Source organism: Elaeis guineensis, chromosome 4 (assembly GCF_000442705.2).
Source record: "Elaeis guineensis isolate ETL-2024a chromosome 4, EG11, whole genome shotgun sequence".
Taxonomy (NCBI): Eukaryota; Viridiplantae; Streptophyta; class Magnoliopsida; order Arecales; family Arecaceae; genus Elaeis; species Elaeis guineensis.
Genome location: NC_025996.2, coordinates 23,723,906 through 23,744,773, shown reverse-complemented (window position 1 = coordinate 23,744,773; position 20,868 = coordinate 23,723,906). Strand labels below are relative to the sequence as shown.

Genomic DNA, 20,868 nt, shown 5'->3' with positions numbered 1-20,868 from the left:
CAAAAACATGCATGCAAGTTTTATATGTTCGAAGGGATAGAGGGAAATATCATATGTTCATTAGGGGATGAATGTAAGTTTTAGATTTTCTCAGGGCTCCATAGAGCTGTTGCGGATAAGGATTCGGTCTATCATGTGAGGTACTGTCCACTCTAGTCCATGAGTCTCACATTTTGTCCTTTAAAAAATACGTTATGTGGAAAGAATTTTTTCTCCTTATAATGCGAGTTCTCTTAACTCATAATCGATGTGAGACTATTAGTATCTTCACATTATTAAAATCATAACAGAACCCCCAATTAAGGGGGATTCCGATGTGTACAGTCCGAGGAGCCTACAGTCAATGAGAATCGAGACGGATCTCAGTCTTAGAGAATCGAGACGGACCTCGACCTCTTCCTGGCATGCCATTGTTGCGGACAAGGGTTCAGCTCGTACGTGAGGTATTGTCCGTTCTGATCCATGAGCTTCATGATTTTTTTTTTTTAAAAGTGCTTCACGTAGAAAGAATTTTTTCCTCCTTATAAGGATTACAATCGATATGGGACTATTAGTGCCCTCCATGTTATCAGAATCACAACAAGGGACTCCAATATGTACAGTCCAAGGAATCTCACAGTCAGCCGAGGTGGATCTCGACTCTTTTCTGATACGTCATTGTTGCAGACAAGGATCGGTCCGTCACGTGAGGTATTGTCCGTTCTGACCCATGAGCCTCACGATTTTATCTTTTAAAAAATATTTATATGAGAAGGATTTTTTTTTTTTTTATAAGGGCGAGTCTCCTATGACTCATAATTCACATGGATTATTGATGTCTTCTATATTATTAGAATCACAACAAAAGTCATTGGTGAGAAAATAGAACTAATGCGGTTCACAAAATAGAAGGCTGATGGGAGATCCAAATCAATTACTGTCTTAGATGATCAACATCTAAAAGGAGCGTCAGGATTACATTTTCTTTTTCTTTCCTAACGTATATCATTAGATTGCGCAAGAGTCGCCACGCAGTCCATACAGACGGATGGAGATTTCAAACAGATGGTTAGAAGAGTTCAACATGCGTTGAGAGCTGGGCAGAGATATAATCCTACAAGTTGATTTCATAAGAGGAAGAGGGAAAAAAAAAAAAAAAAAATATATATATATATATATATATATATATATATATATATATATATAGTGTTAGGTGGATGTCTGATCAGGATACCATCTCTCAAGATTTTTTCGGTACTATGCGATGCAGCAGAAAGAAAAAAAAATAAAACAAAAACAATCAAAATACGTGGATTAGCCACAAAAGAGCTCGTCTTTATGGACATTCAAACTTCACTATGAAAAATAAATTTTACAGGAGAAGATCTCATCCTCAACCCTCGTACATTCAATTTTTCTCTCACAGAAAGTTTTTCCTCACAAAAATTATCTCTCTTGGAAGACCCCTGAACCCCTGAAGCGATCGCTGTCCTCTGTCTAGAAGTTTGCTCCTCTCTACAGCGTACGGCTCTCTCTCCTCTTTCAGATTCCTGATCTTCGGTGTCCACGCGACCTCATGAAAATCGAGCCACACACATAGCCTTCTCTGTTCATGCACAGGCCTTTTAAAGACCTTAAACAGGTATTATATTAGGATTACGAATCCTAATCAGGCCCAAACAATAGCCCAAAAATCCCTTCAGCCATCGGATCAAGTCTCTGATCAACCTACGCCCTTCATCGTGCGCTAGTCTACAGAATAGTACCGTGGATCGTGCGAAACATGTGAAAAACATCCACGCATCCACCCATTGGGTTGTGGACCATCCGGTCCACGGTGGACTGGGGTACAAGCCCAGACGCGGCGCCTGGGCCTGGGCCGCGCCCGCACCCAAGCTGGGCGCTTGGGCTCGGGCCGTGCGCCCGCGCTTGGGCCGCGCACTGGGCAGCATCCCACCGCCTGTGGCCGCATCGTCGCCAGCCCATCGTCGGCCACCGGTGGTTCTCTGCCATCTCGAGTTGCGTGTTGACTTCAAAAGCACGTATCTTCTTCGTTCAACTTTGTTTGGGGTGATTTTGATCTCGTTGGACTCCATTTTTCGTCGCGAACTCGCTATGGGTTCAATGTGGACTGAATCTCGAGGCATCAAATCCTAATATATATATATATATATATAAAGCAAAAGAAGAAGGAGGAGAAGAGAGAGGATGTGGTTTAATTTAAGGGTAAGCAAAAATCGAATCTGAATCCATCAAATCGGTGAAATCAAACCAAATCGCAGGATTGGTTTGATTTAAAATTTTATTGGTTTGGTTTGGTTGGTTTTTGATATATAAAAAATATATTTGGATTGATTCAGGTTTGTCAGTAAATAAGACGGTTCTTAAATCGAATCAGATCGATTTTAATAAAAAAATTATTTTGATTAGGATGTTATTTATGTTGGAGTATTAATGTATTAAAAAATAATTTTAAATTTATAGTATTGTTTATTAATTTGATTTTATGTTGATTAACCTTAAATCCTAAGTGACTTACTTACTGTATTGTTTATTTTTTTGTAACGTATTAAGAATTTTTATCTTAATCTTTAATGACGGTGTTTGTTTAAGAATTTTATTTTATTAGATGATAATATCTCATATCAATTTAAATTATTTTACTTAATAAATTTTTTTTGATAATATATTTATATGAAAAAAATATTTTTTTATAAATTATAAAAAATAATAATAATAATATAAACTGATAAATCAAATCAAAACAGATTATTTAAATCATGTTGATTTAATTTGATTTTAATCTTCTATTAATCTAATTTAATTTTTAAAAATATCAAATCGTTTAGGACATTCGATTTAGATTTGAACATGAAATCGCTCCAAATCGGACCACACTCATCCCTAGTCCAATCTAAAGCCCGAGATCCGGCATACGTAGGCCTGCGTCTTCTTGTGACGCCGCGTGGTGATGTCATCCAGTGGTGTACATTGCTGCAGCCTGGACGGTTACCCACAGCTGTCTACCTTCGATGTTATGGCACACCGAATTGATACGCGGGTCTTTCGACTTTTAAGATGTTTCCTGTTTTCTCTACGGGGACCGAGACACAAGGCATGCGAAACCACAAATCAGCGGTGAAAAGCGCCGCTCGATCAAAAAAAAAAAAAAATACTGGAGCACGGTCAAAATATTTCAACATATTTTTTTAATAAAAAAAAGCACTTCACCATTATAATTAAAAAATATTTATTAAATAACTATAATTTTTTTAAAATTAGCAAGAAATCAATTATTTGATTAGAAAGAATTTTATCCTCTTTCCAACTCAAGGAAGAATAGAAATAGCTCAATTCTCTAAAATTCAATGCTATTTTTTTATGATATTTAAATTCTATTTTCATTTCGGCTCGAGTTACAAATCAAACATATTGAGAAAATAATCGTCCGATTCCAACTGCAGTTATTTCAATTCCAATTTTACTCACAAACCAAAAATATTATTATAATAATAATTAATTCAACTTATAAAATCTTTCCAATCCTTTTTAGTTATAGTATGATAACGGCCATGTAATATTAGCTGTGTTATATGAGAAAGTATAATCATTATTTTGTAGTCTTGTGCTCTTTTGTTTAAATGAAATAATATTAATTCTTGAGCAGGTTGGGCCTTCAATTTTGGTGCGGTGCTCCTCCTTTCCATAGTATTTTTTTATATAATTTATTTTTAAAATATTTTTTTTTTGTTTTTCTCTCTAATAAATTGGGAGGAGTTTGCCCCTCCTCCTTACCTTAAAAGGAAAACAAAATAAATACCACTAGACTATTTAATTAGAAAGACGATGGTATAAATGATAAATTTCAAAACAACTTTTTTTTCATCATTGCTTCCTTGTACTTGAAAAATTAGACTCTCCTTTGGAAGCATTGTATGATGCGTTATTTTGTGCATTAAGACTTGTGATGAAAATAATTATACCACTCAGATGTTACAACAGTGTCATTTTGATTCTTTGTTCATCGACTAAGAACTCTTGATGGCCGCAGATATGCCATGCTTCTACTTTTGGACCGCCCAACAAAGAAAGGACATTGGTGGGTGGAGAAATCTTGTGCACAGGTTATGCCGTTCGCATTCTCAGCATTGTCTCGCCTTTGGTGGGACATATTTGGGTGATTTTTACGGTACAATTTTTGCATCATAAAGTATAATATCATTATGAATAACTGTCGTATCATCTATCTAGAAACTAACTAGCTCTTATTCATTATTGTGATACACGGTATGTCATATTCATAATTCTCATTGTGATAGCTATCACAAAGGTATCCACTTCGTGGTACAAAATTTATACAATTTTTTAGTGGAAAGGGGTTCTTATGGCTCGTTCAAAAGGGATTGGTACGCCCCATCTCCCTCCCCCTCTTTTCTTAGGTAAAAAAAAAAAAAAAAGTTGAAAAAGAAGAAGGATTCTTTCATGTTGTCGTGATGTATAACAAATTAGACATTCTAAGGTGGGATTATGTACATTGGTGTAGCATGAGTGTGGGGAACTGGGGACAGTCCCACACATGCCACGTGTGGAAGTCGAAAAGAAGGGCAAGGGCTACTGCAACGTGTCTTGAACTCAAAACAGCATCACGACCTGTGCAAGTTCCATGGAACTTATGGGAATGGCGTTATGGGTCGTGGATCACCATATGCTTGAGATGATGTCATGAAAGTCCTTTCTTGAGTCTGTCCTATGGAAACGCACTAATCCCGCTGAACTGAGGAAGCTATTGAGTTTTGGATCTCTTGGTCCCACCGGAGTTTATACCTAGAGAAAAACTAGTAACCGGTGAGCGAATGCTTTAAACCTTATCAAAATAAATAAATTAATAGATAGATAAATTTTCAAAGAAAAGAAACGGTTAAATTAATATTTTTAGTTGAATTAGAAAATATGTAAGAAGGATTTTATTGTATAACGTGCATAATAGTATGGCTACGTTCTACAAAAAGCTAATTAGCTAGGTTAGATGACAAAAAATAGAGTTTTTTTAATTATTTTTTATTATTTTTCTTGATACATGATAAAAAGGTGGAGTTTGAGTACACCTCTTCAAGCTCAAGACGGATCCGAACTCTTGTGCATAGCTAGTGTTGTGATGGTTATCCCATCTCAGCTAATGTTTTCGAAATTCAGAAATTTTCAAATTGATAAGAATACTGATGTGAAGCTCGATGGTAAAGTCAATCTGAACTGAAAACTGAACTCATCATAAATCCGACCTCATCAGAAGGCTGAGGTCATCAGAAAGTTGAGCTCATCATAAATCCGACTTCACCAGAAGGCCGAAGTTATCAGAAAGTCGATCTGAATTAGAGGCTAAGCTCATCATAAATCCATCCTCACCAGAAGATCGAGGTCATCAGAAAGTCGATCTAAACTGGAGACTGAGCTCATCATAAATCCGATCTCATCAGAAGATCGAGGTCATCAGAAAACCGATCTGAACTAGGGGCTAAGCTCATCATAAATCCGATCTCACCAGAAGGCCAAGATCATCAGAAAGCCGACCTGAACTGGAGGCTCATCATAAATCCGACCTCACTAGAAGGTCGAGGTCATCAGAAAGCCGACCTGAATTGGAAGCTAAGCTCATTATAAATCTGACCTCACCAGAAAGCCAAGGTCATCAGAAAGCCAACCTGAACTGGAGGTTGAGCTTATCATAAACTCGACCTCATCAGAAGGCTGAGCTCATCAGAAAGTCGACCTAAGCTAGAGACTGGGCTCATTTGGAGGCCAACCTCATCATCAAAAGGTTGAAAAGCCGACCTAGCTCAACTAAATACAGACCTGGCTCATCTCAGCTCAACTAAACACCGACATGTTTCGATTCAACTCATCTAAACACCGATCTAAACTAACCTGAATTGACTTCTGATAAAGTATTATGATCAATTTGACTATCTACCGACCTGTTATATGAGACATCGGTCCAGAACCGATGTGACTCTAAAATACAGACGATTATTTTATAACTATCTTTCAGCTTTGCTACAGTCATGCTATAACTTATCTCCACCTGGCATATACAACTAAGTATGAACTCACTTACAGCTAATACATACAGCTACATTCTAGCTCATTTACAGCTGGCTATAACTGTCTAACAAACCCCCTAAATGGTCTAATAAACTCTGAAATAGCTTCTTTAGCCCCTCTATAAACAGAGGGCCAGGAATTCTTCTAGGATAAGTTCGGAGTCCCAAGCTCTAAGCTCAAATTGGTGCTCAAACTAAAGTGAGACTCTGCCGGTAGAGTCCTAGTTTCCATCCAATCTAAACTCTCTAATTCCACACAAACCCTCCTGCTCTCTTTTACTTTTTTCACCTTCTGTTCTTGAGGCTCGAATTGATTTAAGCATCGGAGGATCAAAATTCAGAAGATCTTCATTCAGTTTCTTGACTTGTTTTGCAGATTTCTTCAATGACATTTCAGATCAGACTGCGATCTATCTCTAGCTCGGCTTTGTCTGATCTATCTCATTCTCAAATCTTGTGCCTCACAGCCGTAGCAAGTATGAGCGGCCTATCAATTGGCATGGTCCTTGATGATGTTATCCCTAGGTTATTTCAAAGATTTTTTTTGATGCCAAGAATTTGGATTTCCAGATTCATACCATGGACTGGAGCAAATACCTTCTCTTCTCCATTAAGTTGGGATTTGTCTTCTCTACCTGCTAAATTTATGGATGATCCATGTTTAGGATGATATGTAAGCGGCCAGTGGATGTTTGTCGTCTTTCGGTCTAATTCAGGACTTGAGCACCTACATGACCACTCATCTTAGCTCAATGATGCCATATTTAGGGCTGGTAAAATATGATCCGATCCATCAATCCGATCCGTATTTGATCCATCATAAATAAATTTAGATTTAGGCTAAACGGATTCGAATCATAAACGGATCGACCTATTTAATCCGTTTAATAATTGAGTCGGATATGGATTTTAGATATATGATCCGTTTAATATTTAGGTTGGATTAAGTCAGATAACTCATTTAACTTGTTTAATCTATTTTTGACCTATTTAATTTAATTTATTTAATCTATTTAATTCATTTAAGATTCATTTAATCTGTTTAAAATCTATTTAATCTGTTTCTGACTTATTTAAGTTGATTCATTTAATCTGTTTAATTCATTTAATTTAATTTATTTAATAAATAAATTAAATGAATCGAATTGAATTATCTATTTAATAGATAGAATAGATTTAAATTTAAATTTTTAATTTATTTAATAAATAAATTAAATTTAAATTATTTATTTTATGATCCGATTCATTTACGATCCATCAGACGCCTTTGCCACCCCTGGCCATGATACGACGATGTTTGGGCTGCGTGAGACTAGGCAGCCGAGCCATACCATCGGAATCAGTGTTCCCAACATCTGGGCGCTCCCTCCTGGGGCGGGGGAGCAAAAACCAATCCACCGAGTGCAGCAATTAGTACTCGCCTACGGAGCCTCAACAAAACTACTGTCGCCGGGACCGTAAATAATTCTGAGGGACTCTTCCGTACAACGAGTCGGCGTGTGGAGTGGGGATCCGCGTAAGCTGTAAGGTGGTCTGGACTTTGGTTATCTTTTCCCTGGTTGCTAAATTGTTCGGTGGCAAAGATGTGACTGAAAAGTTCATTTCCAACAACTGTACTCGGGCTGTCTGGTGCGCCGCTAGCCCAATCCACTATGACTTTAGCGAACATGGGCCATGGATGACCCCAAAAGGCCCAACACAACGGAAATCTTTTTAATATGGATTTTTTTTTTCTTTTTTAAGGTGAGTTCTGTAGAATCTTAAATGGATTTCGGTATTTCTAAGAATTTTGTGACTCCACCACCGCTCTCCTGCTCCCCCATCTCTCCTTTTAATTGATTCCTACCAGGCAGTAATTATAACACGGACGGTGACAAGAGAGCCAAGTTCTGATTGCGAAACAATTTTTGAAACGTTTAAATTAATTTCGCATGTGATGAAGGTACAAAGGCTTTTTGTTTGGTAACAAATGGGGGTAACTGTTCGAAGTCGCTAACTCTTTTCATAAGTTCCAGCTTTAACCATCTGACGTGCAAAATTCTAAAAAAGGCTATGGAGTTCTCATAATTAGAATCCTATGAACTTATAAGCTATAGCAAGCATGAAGCTAGCTCGAAGTGGAATGCAGTTTTATCAAGTGCTGGATGGTAGGTGAAACAAGGGTACCACGGTACAAGAATTAAGTCAATAAAAGGCAGGCAAAAGTCTCAAACTTCAAATAACAATATATGGTACATATTTTACAGCTCATTGTGTCACAATCTGTTAGCTAAATCATTTGACCAAGCTCTACATAATTTTTTAAACTCATCCACTATTCCATACAATCAATGAATATGAAGCATTTATAGGTACAACTTCTGACTGGTAACTTCAAAGACAACCTATGTTCTAAAAGACAACAGAGATTAGAAATTGTGAACACATCTAGAGTACTTCCACTCTAAGTATGCCTAAACAATATTATATTTCTACTCATCCCAGCTGCATTATGAACATTGACCTACTAGATTTTTGAATTCCTGTGACCAATCACAAACATCAGACGATCACAATAAAGACCATAGGAAACTACTGAGACACATGTTTACATCTCATGCCCAAGCTTCACTTCCTTCCCTAGAGTTGCCGATGCCAAGCTCCCCCAGTTTCTTGCTGGACTTGTTTAACTGAAACACAGGGTGCCTGCAAAGCTTTCTCACTCCTTTCCTAAAATTCAATCTATCCAATAAGCCTTCCGCATCCCCACGACAGTGTCCACTTTTAGACCCATCTTTAGTTGCATTCAAATCACGACTAACATGCGAACTTTTTCCAGAAATGAACTCACGGTCCTCACTGATATCACTCTTCTTCTCAAAGCTCCGAAAGCTCTCTTCAACATCACTATATGGAGTATGTTCGGCATCGTACAAGAATTTGCAGAAGGCAGCTCTGTCAAGAAGACACATGTCCATAGTTTTCTCATTAGAGCCCACACTAGATTCTTCAGCTGGTTTTGTTAAACTGGGTTCATCCTTGTCGCTTGGAGGTTCGGAACAGGGATGGATGGTCCTGGTGGCTGCAGATGCCTCCTCCCTTTCTTGCAGTGTCTTTATGATCAATGTCTTGAGTAAGTTCATTACTTGAACTGCATGGATCAACGCAGTCAAGGGATCGGCCATCTGAAAAATAGAAATGTCACATAAGTCATTTTACAATCAGTTTTGAGTCATATGCAGAATGACTGCACTGATAAAAATCCAACTTTTTCTAATAACCTGAGTCATGTTAGGTGCAAAAACCATAGCAATATTACGAGCATTCATCTTGTTGGAATGTTCATGCTCCACAACATCAGCCATCAGATTGATGGCCCAGTCAAGCAATGCTGCTTCTGTTGGTGGAAGCATCCTTGCAAGTTGAGAGCACTCTTCTTCAGTGTTGCAATGCATCACCTGATCTGGAGTCAGTGAGTCAAGCACCCCTGTGGGGAGCTCCCGAAACCATGCCTACAACAGCATTTAAGAAAAAATTTCAGTTAAGGAAAGAATATGTAAGGAATATACATGCAAAGAATAAATTTGAATAGAAAATCTTGAAACTCACAAACTGGTGAAGCTTTGGTGTATTCTTGCACTACTTGTTCTGGTGCAAAGTTAAGATACTCAATGTGTAGACATTTCTAATTTTCTCTAAAGTATTATTCAGTTTTACTCTTGTAACTTTTTTTTCCAGATTAACTAAAGATATGGTCGGTCATTCCTGCTTTAGCTTCCCCTTCCGAATATTTACTTCATTTATTCTTTTCCTTTACTAAATTTCTCAATTGTTCTATAGACTAACAGATGGTAACATTGCAACAGAATTTAAGATATAAAAATCATCTGCTCAGCAGGATGCAAGTTTAAATTGCTAATGTAGATATTTGAAAAATAACATACTAAGAATGAACATACTGCATGTTCTCAGGCATCCTTCTGAAAACTTGGCAAATCGGATAATAATAGCTTCCAACAAGTTTGTGTTTTTAGAGTGCATCTCATATGAGTTCAGTTAAATGCATAATTCAAGTTTTAATTAGTGTTTCCCATGATAATCCATCTAGAAAACCAGGCTGATGACTCAGCTGCCAAAGCTCAATTACATCAACTTTGACATCAGAAATATATCACTCCTTGAAGTCATGAAGGAAGCCACCAAAAGTATGCTTAAGCATTCCTATCTCAGGCTGCAAGGAGATCCAATCCAGTCAAGGTTAATCATGCTCCGGACAGAATTCAGCCACGTAGAAGGGCTACCACTTCTCAGTCCAGACCTGATCATAGCTGAAACTGGTAACTTTGTGTACTGATTAGTTTGGGTCTCATTTAGCTGGAGCCTGGATCAGAAACAAAAAATTTGACCAGTTCTTTTCAATTGGCTATTTAGTAATAGAGGTTTGAATAAGGTCTAGTCCTTTTCTTTATTTTGATCCACAACAGAAAATGGGTCTTAATTTTCGGTGGACTTAATCGGTATGTGCAAACCTAATCATATCACATACATCATGGACTTCTCAAAATTCTCATTATTACTAGTCATGTATCTTGTAACACATATGGGAGTGACTAGAATTATTTATAATATGCCCATTTTTTGTGCCTTTGCGCTGCATCCATAGCCAAAGCTGCACGCTCTACCAAGGCCATGTTTATTAGTAATGATTACTGGATATAAAGCAGGCTTATCCAGAGTCAAGACCAGATGGGGGCAAGATTGACATTATCACAAGTAGCTTCAAAATGCAAATTACATTATGTTTGAGAAGTTTATTCGAAAGAATGCCAGTTTCAATAACATGATAAAAATACAAGAAAGAAATGAGGGAAGACTACCAAGAGAAAGGGCTGGGCAGAAAAAGGATTATTTACAATCCAGGTAAGCCAGATCTCTGATCACAAAATTGGTAAAATTATTAGTTTCACAAAAGACTAACTTAGATATGACCTCCATATCCAGATATGTAGAGCCGCAAATTGATGAGTTCGAAATAAATAATTTGAATCCTCAAAAAGGATAACAGATGAATCTAAACATGATCAATAATCTGGATCAAATCCAAGAGGGATCATGTTGTTCTTGTTAGTTTTGATTCACCCATTTACCCTAAATATGAGTACCGATGGATCCAATTAGAACCAACCTGCATAGAGACCTGATAAGGTTTTAATTGCTCATGAATGATAATAGCAAAGTTATTCTTTTCATGGTAGCTACATAATTAATATGCTTTAGTCCAGAATTCCCAAATTTTTTCTAGTATATTTTGCTTATTAGATGTCTTCATTATACTTCAGCAATTTGTATCGCAATGATTTCCATCACAAGAACTTAGAAAACCAGACAATGGAAATGCTCATAACTTGACAAGAATGCAAAGGAGCGGCACAGCCAAAATGCAAAGAACTTCAAACAAAATCATCACCATTTCATGAACATGTAGGCACTTCAGTTCTTTAGGCAGCAAATTAGGAACCAAATTTTCTACTTGAGAGAGCTCATAGAATTTGTCCAAATTCTAGAGCTTAAAATAAGTCAGAGAAATACATAGATGGATTCTTGATAAGGTATCAGTGGTGCATAGAGTGGTTGTACTAATATCTCCCAGAAAATAGATTATAACACTTGTACAAAGGATGCATGGATATGTCATTATGGTGACAGGTATACAAAGATCTCGAGTGCAATCTTTGTCCATGTAAAGCAAAACTCAAAGAATATGGTGGAAAAACAATATATAGGTACTAACTGCAAAACTCAAAGTAGTTGACAATCAAGATTACAGCCATAGGTTTGGAATATGATGGTTACCTTTATCAGACCAGCTAGACAATGTACATCAGTTCCAGGTGGCACAATTCCTCTATTTAATTGGTCTCTAACATATGCTTCTTGACCATTTTCAGCATTAATTCTAAAAATCCCTTCAGCCTTCGAATAAAAGAGGAATAGTATCAATTCTGACAGACCTTACAAATAATATCACAATCAGTGAGCAAATTCCAAAAGTACAGAACTTACCTGAAGACCTCCTTGTGAATACAATTGCCTCTGCATCAGAAGCAAAATTGTTGGCACACTATTCCCTCTCGTATCATAAGAACATTGCATAGATTTGGCAGAAACTCCAAATACACTTACACTGCAAAGAAAATATGAGAACATTGTGTCCATAAGGATCTTTTCCATAGGAAAATCATAATTTGAAAAGTATGAATCAGATCATGATTACAGGTCAATCAAATAAAAGACAGAACTCGAAAATAATTAGATGAGGAAAGTAAGGCATGACCTTTGTAGACAAAAACAAGTTGCCTCTTTAAATGTTTACAAAATACACACTCAAAAAAGTCTATAAATCCAAGCTTGTTCTTATGTGTTGGGTGGATGTCTGCCAGGACACCACCTCCCAAGATCTTTTCAGTACCACGCGATGCAGCAGGAAGAAAGAAGAAACAAAACAAAAAGAAAACAATCAAAATACGTGGATCAGCCACAAAAGGGCTCGCCTCCACGGGGCATACAAACTTCACTATGAAAAAAAAATTTACAAGAGGAGACCTCACCCTCAATCCTTGTACACCCAATTCTCTCTCACCTGAAGTTCCCCTCACAAAAGCTCTCTCTCTTGAAAGACCCCCTGAACCCTGAAGTGCCTGGCGACCGCTGTCCAGGAGCCTCCTGCTCCTTCTCTCTCAGCACGTCCGCCTCTCTCTCTTCAATCGGGTTCGTACGGCTCTGTACGGCGAGAAACCCGAACCACTGCACCCTCTGTTCGTCACAGGGCCCTTGCCAAATCAGCCTCCTGAACCGTCGGATCGTCACCGGAAATCACCTGGGCCCTCCGATCGCGCTCCGATCCACGGAATAGTGTCATGGACCACGAGAAACGCGTGGGAAACGCCTACGCGGTCCACAGGCCCGCCATGGACCGCCCGGTCCACGATGGACCGGGGCAAAGGGCCAGCAGGCCGCTGGCCTGGGCCGGCCCGCGCATGCGGGCCTGCGCGTGCCTGGGCCGCGCGCCAGGCTGGGCCGCGTGCCCGCTGGGCCGCACGCCCGCCTGGGCCGCCGGGCCTGGGTTGCGCGTCCCGCGTGGGCCTGGGTCGCGCGTCCCGCACGCCGCCGCCTGCGGCCGCGCCGCTGCCGCCGGTCGCCAGCGGTCCTCCGCCGCCTCGATTCTCGTGCCGACTTCAAAAGCTCGTATCTCCTCCATCCGAGCTCCGTTTCAGGTGATCTTGGTCTCGTTGGACTCCATTTTTTGCCGCGAACCTCGCTGTGGGCTCAATGTGGGCTGAATCTCGAGGCGTCAAATCCTAACAATCTCCACTTCGACTTGATATTCGGCCTCCTTCAAACTCCAAGAGCTTCTGGATCTCCTCGCCCCCATGCCTTGGGGCAATCGCCTGCTGATCATGGATGGGCAAACATGGGAGTCGAGCCAGGCTGCTCGATCCCATCTCCGTCGTATGCTGTGCTCCTCCTGATCTGAGACCTGCTCGGGGCATCGTCCTGCGGCAATAGGAATCTCACCTTGCGACATCGCCTCTCGTCCTCCCGAGTCTCCTGTCTCGTGCCCGATCCGCCTCCTGGAGCTCCACCTCGCTCTGGGCTCCATCTGGCTCCCGAAGCTCCACCTCGCACTGGGCTCCCTGCCAGGTAATAATACCTCTGCTCCCCTTCTTTCCCTCCAGCACAATCATATCGCCGCGTAGCACCCTCAGGATTCCTCCACCAGCTACCGTCCTGTAGCCTCTCGAATCCAGTCTGCTAAGTGAGATAAGATTCCGCCTGAAATCGGGTATGTATCGGACCTCCCCCAATCTCCTCACTGCATCGTCATATGTCCTCCAGCTGACCGTCCCAATGCCTCTGATCACACAGCTCGATCCATCCGGCAGATATACAGTGCCCTCACTGTTCTTCAGGGAGTCAAACTGCTCCTCTCTGCAACACACATGATAGAACATGCAGAATCTAATATCCACTGCTGGGAAAAAATAGATACCTCGTCAGATATCTCCAGGACATCTCCATCTAAATCGCTGCCGGCCGTCGCTACAGCAGCCACCGTCCGATTTTTAAGTTGAGGACAATCTCTGGCTAGATGCCCCAACTCCTCGCACCGGTAACACCTAATTTTGCTCAAGTCCCTCCTGGACTTAGACCGCCCTCGTTGCGATCTCCTGTCGCTCCATCTACCGCTCCTGCACCTCCAGAAGCCATCAAAGCTGAGCTACCGCCACCTGAGCTCGAAGCTGGATTCTCCCTTCTGAGAACCTCATTCTGGAGTATCGCTGCGGTGACCTCGTCCATCTTGATAGTGCTCTTCCCCACTAAAAGAGCAGTCACCAAGGACTCGTACGAAGAGAGAAGCGACGCCAGCAAAACCAGCGCCCTGGTCTTCTCCTCAATGTTCTCGCCAACGCTGAGGAGGTCGGTGAGAATTTCTGGAAGTGGCTGAGATGCTCCTGCACGCTCTGTCTCTCAGTCATCCGCAGTTGGTAAAACTGCCTCCAGAGGAAAAAAGTGTTGGTGAGAGACTTCGCCATGTACAACTCCTCGAGCTTCGACCACAGCACCGTCGGGGAAGTCTCGCTCAGTACATGGATCACCACCTCATCCGCCAGGTACATGCGATGGTACTCACCGCCTGCATCTGTAGTCGTTTCCAATCCCGCACCTCCATGGTGGTCGGCTTCTCATCGCACAAGAGAGCATTGATCAACCCCTGTTGGATGAGTACGTCCTTCACCCTTGCCTGCCACAAGGAGAAATTACTCTTACCATCAAACTTGTTGATCTCCATCTTGATTGTTCCTGTCTTCTCCATCTTCAGTCTTGCTCACCACTACTGCAATCTGCGTCCTTGTACCGCCTTGCTCTGATACCACTTGTTGGGTAGATGTCTGGCCAGGACACCACCTTCCAAGATCTTTTCAGTACCACGCGATGCAGCAGGAAGAAAGAAGAAACAAAACAAAAAGAAAACAATCAAAATACGTGGATCAGCCACAAAAGGGCTCGCCTCCACGGGGCATGCAAACTTCATTATGAAAAAGAAATTTTACAAGAGGAGACCTCACCCTCAACCCTTGTACACCCAATTCTCTCTCACCTGAAGTTCCCTCACAAAAGCTCTCTCTCTCTTGAAAGACCCCCTGAAGTGCCTGGCGACCACTGTCCAGGAGCCTCCTGCTCCTTCTCTCTCAGCACGTCCACCTCTCTCTCTTCAATCGGATTCGTACGGCTCTGTACGGCGAGAAACCCGAACCACTGCACCCTCTGTTCATCACAGGGCCCTTGCCAAATCAGCCTCCTAAACCGTCGGATCGTCACCGGAAATCACCTGGGCCCTCCGATCGCGCTCCGGTCCACGGAATAGTGCCGTTGACCGCGAGAAACACGTGAGAAACGCCCATGCGGTCCACAGGCCCCGCCGTGGACCGCCCGATCCACGGTGGACCGGGGCAAAGGGCCAGCAGGCCGTTGGCATGGGCCGACCCGCGCGCGCAGGCCTGGGCCGCACCTGGGCCGCGCGCCAGGCTGGGCCACGCGCCGCCTGGGCCGCCGGCCTGGGCCGCCCGCGTGCCGCCGCCTGCGGCCGCGCCGCTGCCACCCGCCGCCGGTCCCGGCGGTCCTCCACCGCCTCGATTCTCGTGGCGACTTCAAAAGCTCGTATCTCCTCCATCCGAGCTCCGTTTCAGGTGATCTTGCTCTCATTGGACTCCGTTTTTCACCGCGAACCTCGCTGTGGGCTCAATGTGGGCTGAATCTCGAGGCGTCAAATCCTAACATTATGAATCCAGTCTAACTGGGTTCAATCTACTCCAGATAGACTCTTTTCTCATCTTTTTTTCTCAAAGTTCTCTCATAAACTCTAGAAGTATGTCTTGCATCGGAAAGAAAGGGTCAAATTTTCCCTTATTTTTTTCTGAAAATAAATTTTCAATTGCTTCCAATGTTCTCAAAACTTGCTTAAAAATTAATGTCTAATTTGAAATAACAGTCACTACATACAAATTAACTTTGAAGCTTTGAAAAGATAATTTGAAGAAAACCAACTATATATGGAAACGATGGTTTGTCATCTTTTCTGTTTTACTTTCCATTATTTACATTTGAATTGCAAATAAAATGAACTGAATTCATCTGTTTCTTTCCCATGAAAGAAACCTAGTGAGTAAGACAAGGAATTTCTAGTAAAAAACTACTATTTAAGTCAAAGCCTAGCTTTGTAAAATTTAGTAAATGACCCAGAAAAATATATTTAAAGAGATGAAGATAATATTCCAAAATAACATTAGAAAGCCATATAATTAATAAATAAACCATCTGTGATCAATTTCAACTCTGACTAGCTGAAATCACCAAAAGTTGTTGTAACTAGTCAGAAATTGACTGAAACTAGCAGAAAACCTGAAACATTTGAGTTGATTTCAGTTCAGTAATAGCCTAAATGGATCAGCTTCAGCCAACACTTGAAACTTTGGATTCAAACCAAATGATTCAATGTAGTGGTGTCTCCACTCTGTAGCAGAGAAAGTATAAAGACAGTTGAAATAAGTGGTTATAGTGTTGTCTCAACATAAATGGTTTTCCTTTGGGGAAAAGAAAATATCCCAGGCATAAAACGGACAAGGTGACAACTAACAAGAATATTTTAAAGTAACTAATCCCTCTAATCTACCAGCCAATCCACCATGAAATAGGGAAAGCCTCAACTATTTAAGTATAAATGCAGACATAATTGTGTACATTTGATTCTGGGCCATCCTGAATATTCCTTCAAAGGATGCCAGAGATTTAACTCCATTTCAAATCAAACTGACTTGATTCAGAAGTCAGAACCAGGCAGAGCCAAGGAGTTGACAGATACATATATGGAACTGCCCATGCTACTTCCACACACGTAACCTGAAACAATGACTTTGGAAATCAATTTCTGAGTGGGCAGCATAGCAGATTCAAGACCCCCATGATAGTACGCCCAACAACCCAACATACAGTTGATTTTTGTAGCTTTTCTCAAGCCACCATTGACCAATCACTTCAATAGCCTAATAGTTTGCACCAGAAATGGCACCGCTTATAAAATAATAAATGAACAGTAAAAGCTGGATTACTAGATAATCTGATTTGTAAAAATGCAGCCAAAACATAAACATTTTCAACACAACAGCTGGATAATCATGTCATGCATCTATGTGCAAACTCTATGGAATCCTTTATGGTATGCACTCATACTAAACTTAAAAAATACATCAATATTCAGTGCACAGAACATATGTATGTTGTAATGCATAGTTAGCACTAACACAACACAATATACCATGCTAACTATCTCTATCATTTTCCATTCATAATCTGAGTCTAGTAAAATTTATTATCTGAAATTCTTACTATAAAACTTAAGTAGATCATTGAATAAAATCAGTGAAATGGATTTTTTTTAAGGAAGTTCTTTTTATTATCGGAGTGCTACTTGCAAAATTCCATGCCATTCATATTTTGGACTAGCTACAATATTTTATACAGATCTTTAGTACACCCACTGCTCATGAAGGAAAGCTACAGATACAAGACAAGTGCAGCAAATGTCCCAAGCACTGGCAAAGCCACGGAGGCAGGGGGAAGCAATCCCCCGCCAACCCCACCCTAAAATTTGAAAAAAAAAAAAAGAAAGAAAGAAAAGAAGGAAAAGAAACTGGTTTTAGTTCAAGTTAGGATGGTGCGATGTGAAGTTGCCCCCACTAAAAAATTAGATTAATTTTTATCTATTCTTGATCCTTATCTAGTCTTACTTTCTTAGACAATTTCTAGATGATAACCATTCCTAAATTAAAGCATAATATTGGGATACAAATGTTCTACTTATCTACATGTTTTTCAAAGATCCCGCAATTTTTTACATTGATTGTGGGATTGAGAAGAGTCATCTCAATACTTATTCTTGGGCATCTTTTAGAGAGAGAGACAGAGACAGAGATGGGGGGTGTGCAATGGCCGCGCATAGGTCATTCCCTCATGGGTCCGATTATCCTTAACTCCATTCCATTTAAACTTCTGGGATCACAAGTGACGTAAGCTCTTTTCCGTTAGCTTTTTTTTTTTTTTTAGTAAAAATAATTCCTCTTGTATGTTTATTAAATCCATGAATATTTATTGTTAAGTTTAATTTTTAAGATTTCAATCATTTAGAACAATAATGTAAATAAGCCAACAATATGGAAAAAAAATCATAGTTTCCACTCGTCATAAATGGGTTGATATCCATTACAATCATAAGAATTATTACCTTCATGTTTAAGTTTACATTTTTAAAGTTTCATTACTTTGTATTGGTTTGCCACTAAGACAATAAGAAAACACATTAAACTGGTGTCTTTTTAATTCGTTGGTGTCCTAACGTGAATATTAGCATAGTGAAGTATCATACATAGATTTCCTCCAATAAAGCAAACAAAATATTAGTTTTCCATAAATTTAGCCCCACTAAATTAAGATGTTTGATTCACTGATCCTTGATGTTCCTTGTTCCCCCCTCGCGCAAATTGCTAGCTCCACCACCAGGCCAACCATATGAACTGATAAAACCATCGAAATGTAATTGCAAATGCCAAACATATTCACCAGTAAGGTAAATTTGGAACATATGGAAAACGAGAATGTCCCAGCAAATGGTATCAGTCAGGGTTATCGTAGGAATCCATGGGTTCAATTGAAACAAAATAAAATTTTTGCGTCCTGTACCTGACCGGATTGATAAAAGAAAACGAAAAAAGAAAGATATGCAACTCGATGCTGTGGAAAACAACAAAGATGAGAGGGCAAAAGAGTAAAAGGAGGAAAAGAAAGATGAATAAAAGTTTCCCAAGCGAAATAGATTTTGCACAGAATGAAAGAGGTTTTGAAAATTTCCAGGAAAAAATAAACAATTTCATAATCGAAGAACTGGTAATTCCGGAATTCAGCCTAGCACCGGTCTAGTTGGAATGGCTCTAGCATTGATAGGGAAAAAGCGAAGACTTACAAGAAACAAGCCGTTCCGAAACAAAAGCTTTATATTGCAGTCCAGAAGAGTTCAAATTTCACCTCAATTCCAACACATGTCACCATTTTTTTAATATTTTTTTAAACAACTCCACAGAGACAACAAAAGGATAAATCATTCACATTAGAAACAGAAAGGAAAAAAAAGGAAAAAGGAAAAAAAAATCGAGGATGAAGGTTCTTGGAGATTGAACCGGACCTGGCGCTGGGAACACTCTGGGGAACCTCGGGCTCGAACTCCACGGGCAAGCCGAGGAAGCCACCGAAGCGGTCGAAGGTCACGTGAGCAATGTGGCGCACGTCGGTGGGCCAGCCGATCTCCATCGAGGAGGGGCAGCCCCCGTCCTCCACGGCGCCGCCCACGCTGCACATCACCAGCGACTTCCTCAGCGCCGCCGCTACCACCGCCATGATCGAGAACTGATGTCCTCCTCCTCCTCCCCCTCCCCCTCCTCCGCCGCCGTGCACCGCCCCCTCTCCTCCTCCCGGCACCATCAACGGCGACGAAACCGGGCATTCCCCTTCGTCCTCCTCCTCGGAAGTGCAGAAGGGGAGGGAAATGGGAGGGGAGGACTGGAAGCGGTGGTGGATGTGGACGCGGGCCATGGCAGATAGAGAGAGAGGGGTTATGGTATGATGACGGAAGGGTGAGGATTAGGGTTGGGATTTGGTCGCATGGTGAAGTGGGGGAATAATGGGAGGTGGTTTGGGTTTGGAGAGAAGAAGGAGGAGGAGGTGGTGGAGGGTCTGGACTTGGGGGGAAATGTATGGGGCCATTATCCTAATTCTTTGTCTTTTAATACTTTCTTTTAGTAATTCTTGGCGGCAAGCGAGAAGAGCCCGTGAGGCGCCACAGCGACCAAGAGACGGAGAGTTTCTACGTCGGATTTGTTCGAGCCACTTGTGAAGCAGCCGCATGGGACATTTGGTTGCCGATTGTCTCATTCAAAAGGAAACGTATACAGTACCCAAAAAAGGGAAGGAACGTATAACTGGAAAAACGATGATATATTCACTCTCTTGAGTCTTAGCTTTTAATGGTGCACCATCTTGTTTTTGGATTAAGTGGAGGATTAAAAGAGGGGTATGTCAGTTAATGGATGGATTATACTTGCCACAACACTCACGGACGTTACCTCCATGTCTTAAAACTAGTCTGGACTCTGGTTATGGAGATTAACTTCGGAGATCCCCAGTGGATGTGTATTTTGTTGAGGAACGAAAGAACAATGTTGTGAAAAACAAGTAAAGTAAAAAAAAAAAAAAAAAAAGGTTGTTCTTCATGGTGTTGCTCATCAGTACAAGCAGAAAGGAAAGAATGGTAGGCTGGAAATAAGTCGATTTAGTTGGAACCACTTCTAACTCAAATTGGCTTTGGCATGTGAGATATGGACTTGGAATATATCCAAGCAATGTAGCAAAATATATCAAAGTCATGTAGCGACCTAGGCCATTTAAGGGGGTTGGTCAAGTATAAGAGGCTCGGTCTCTTCTTCTTTTTTTTTTTTTTTTTTATCTAATTCTAATTCTAGTTGCATATGTAGCTGTCTCTTTTTTTTTTTTTTTTTTTTAATCTAATTCTAATTCTAGTTGGCATATGTAGGCCTGGTAGTTAACCCTATGAATTTTGAGTACAGGCTTGTTCAAGATCTAACCAAACACAAGTTAATTGTATTCAGGTCCACTCAACTCCTTTGTACCACTACATGCCATAGTA

The 20,868-nt window shown here is 40.7% G+C and overlaps 1 protein-coding gene across 1 annotated transcript; it reads right to left on the bottom strand.

Moving 5' to 3' along the window:
• Nucleotides 1–8,270: 8,270 nt before the first annotated feature.
• On the bottom strand, nucleotides 8,271–19,932 carry LOC105043337 (rho GTPase-activating protein 3). Its single transcript, XM_010920846.4, has 5 exons — nucleotides 19,351–19,932; nucleotides 12,120–12,240; nucleotides 11,910–12,029; nucleotides 9,338–9,568; nucleotides 8,271–9,241 (listed from the first exon to the last, which is right to left on the bottom strand). Exons 1-5 carry the CDS (start codon nucleotides 19,755–19,757, stop codon nucleotides 8,672–8,674), a joined length of 1,449 nt encoding a protein of 482 aa, XP_010919148.2. The 5' UTR covers nucleotides 19,758–19,932; the 3' UTR covers nucleotides 8,271–8,671.
• Nucleotides 19,933–20,868: the final 936 nt, after the last annotated feature.

Excerpts from the sequence above, each read along its gene's own strand:
- LOC105043337 (XM_010920846.4), bottom strand. The coding sequence starts at position 19,757 with ATGGCCCGCGTCCACATCCACCACCGCTTCCAGTCCTCCCCTCCCATT. Across the intron at positions 12,241-19,350 it reads CAGAGTGTTCCCAGCGCCAG|TGTAAGTGTATTTGGAGTTT; the intron begins GTCCGGTTCAAT and ends TTTTCTTTGCAG. Across the intron at positions 9,569-11,909 it reads GTCTAGCTGGTCTGATAAAG|GCATGGTTTCGGGAGCTCCC; the intron begins GTAACCATCATA and ends ATGCTGTTGTAG.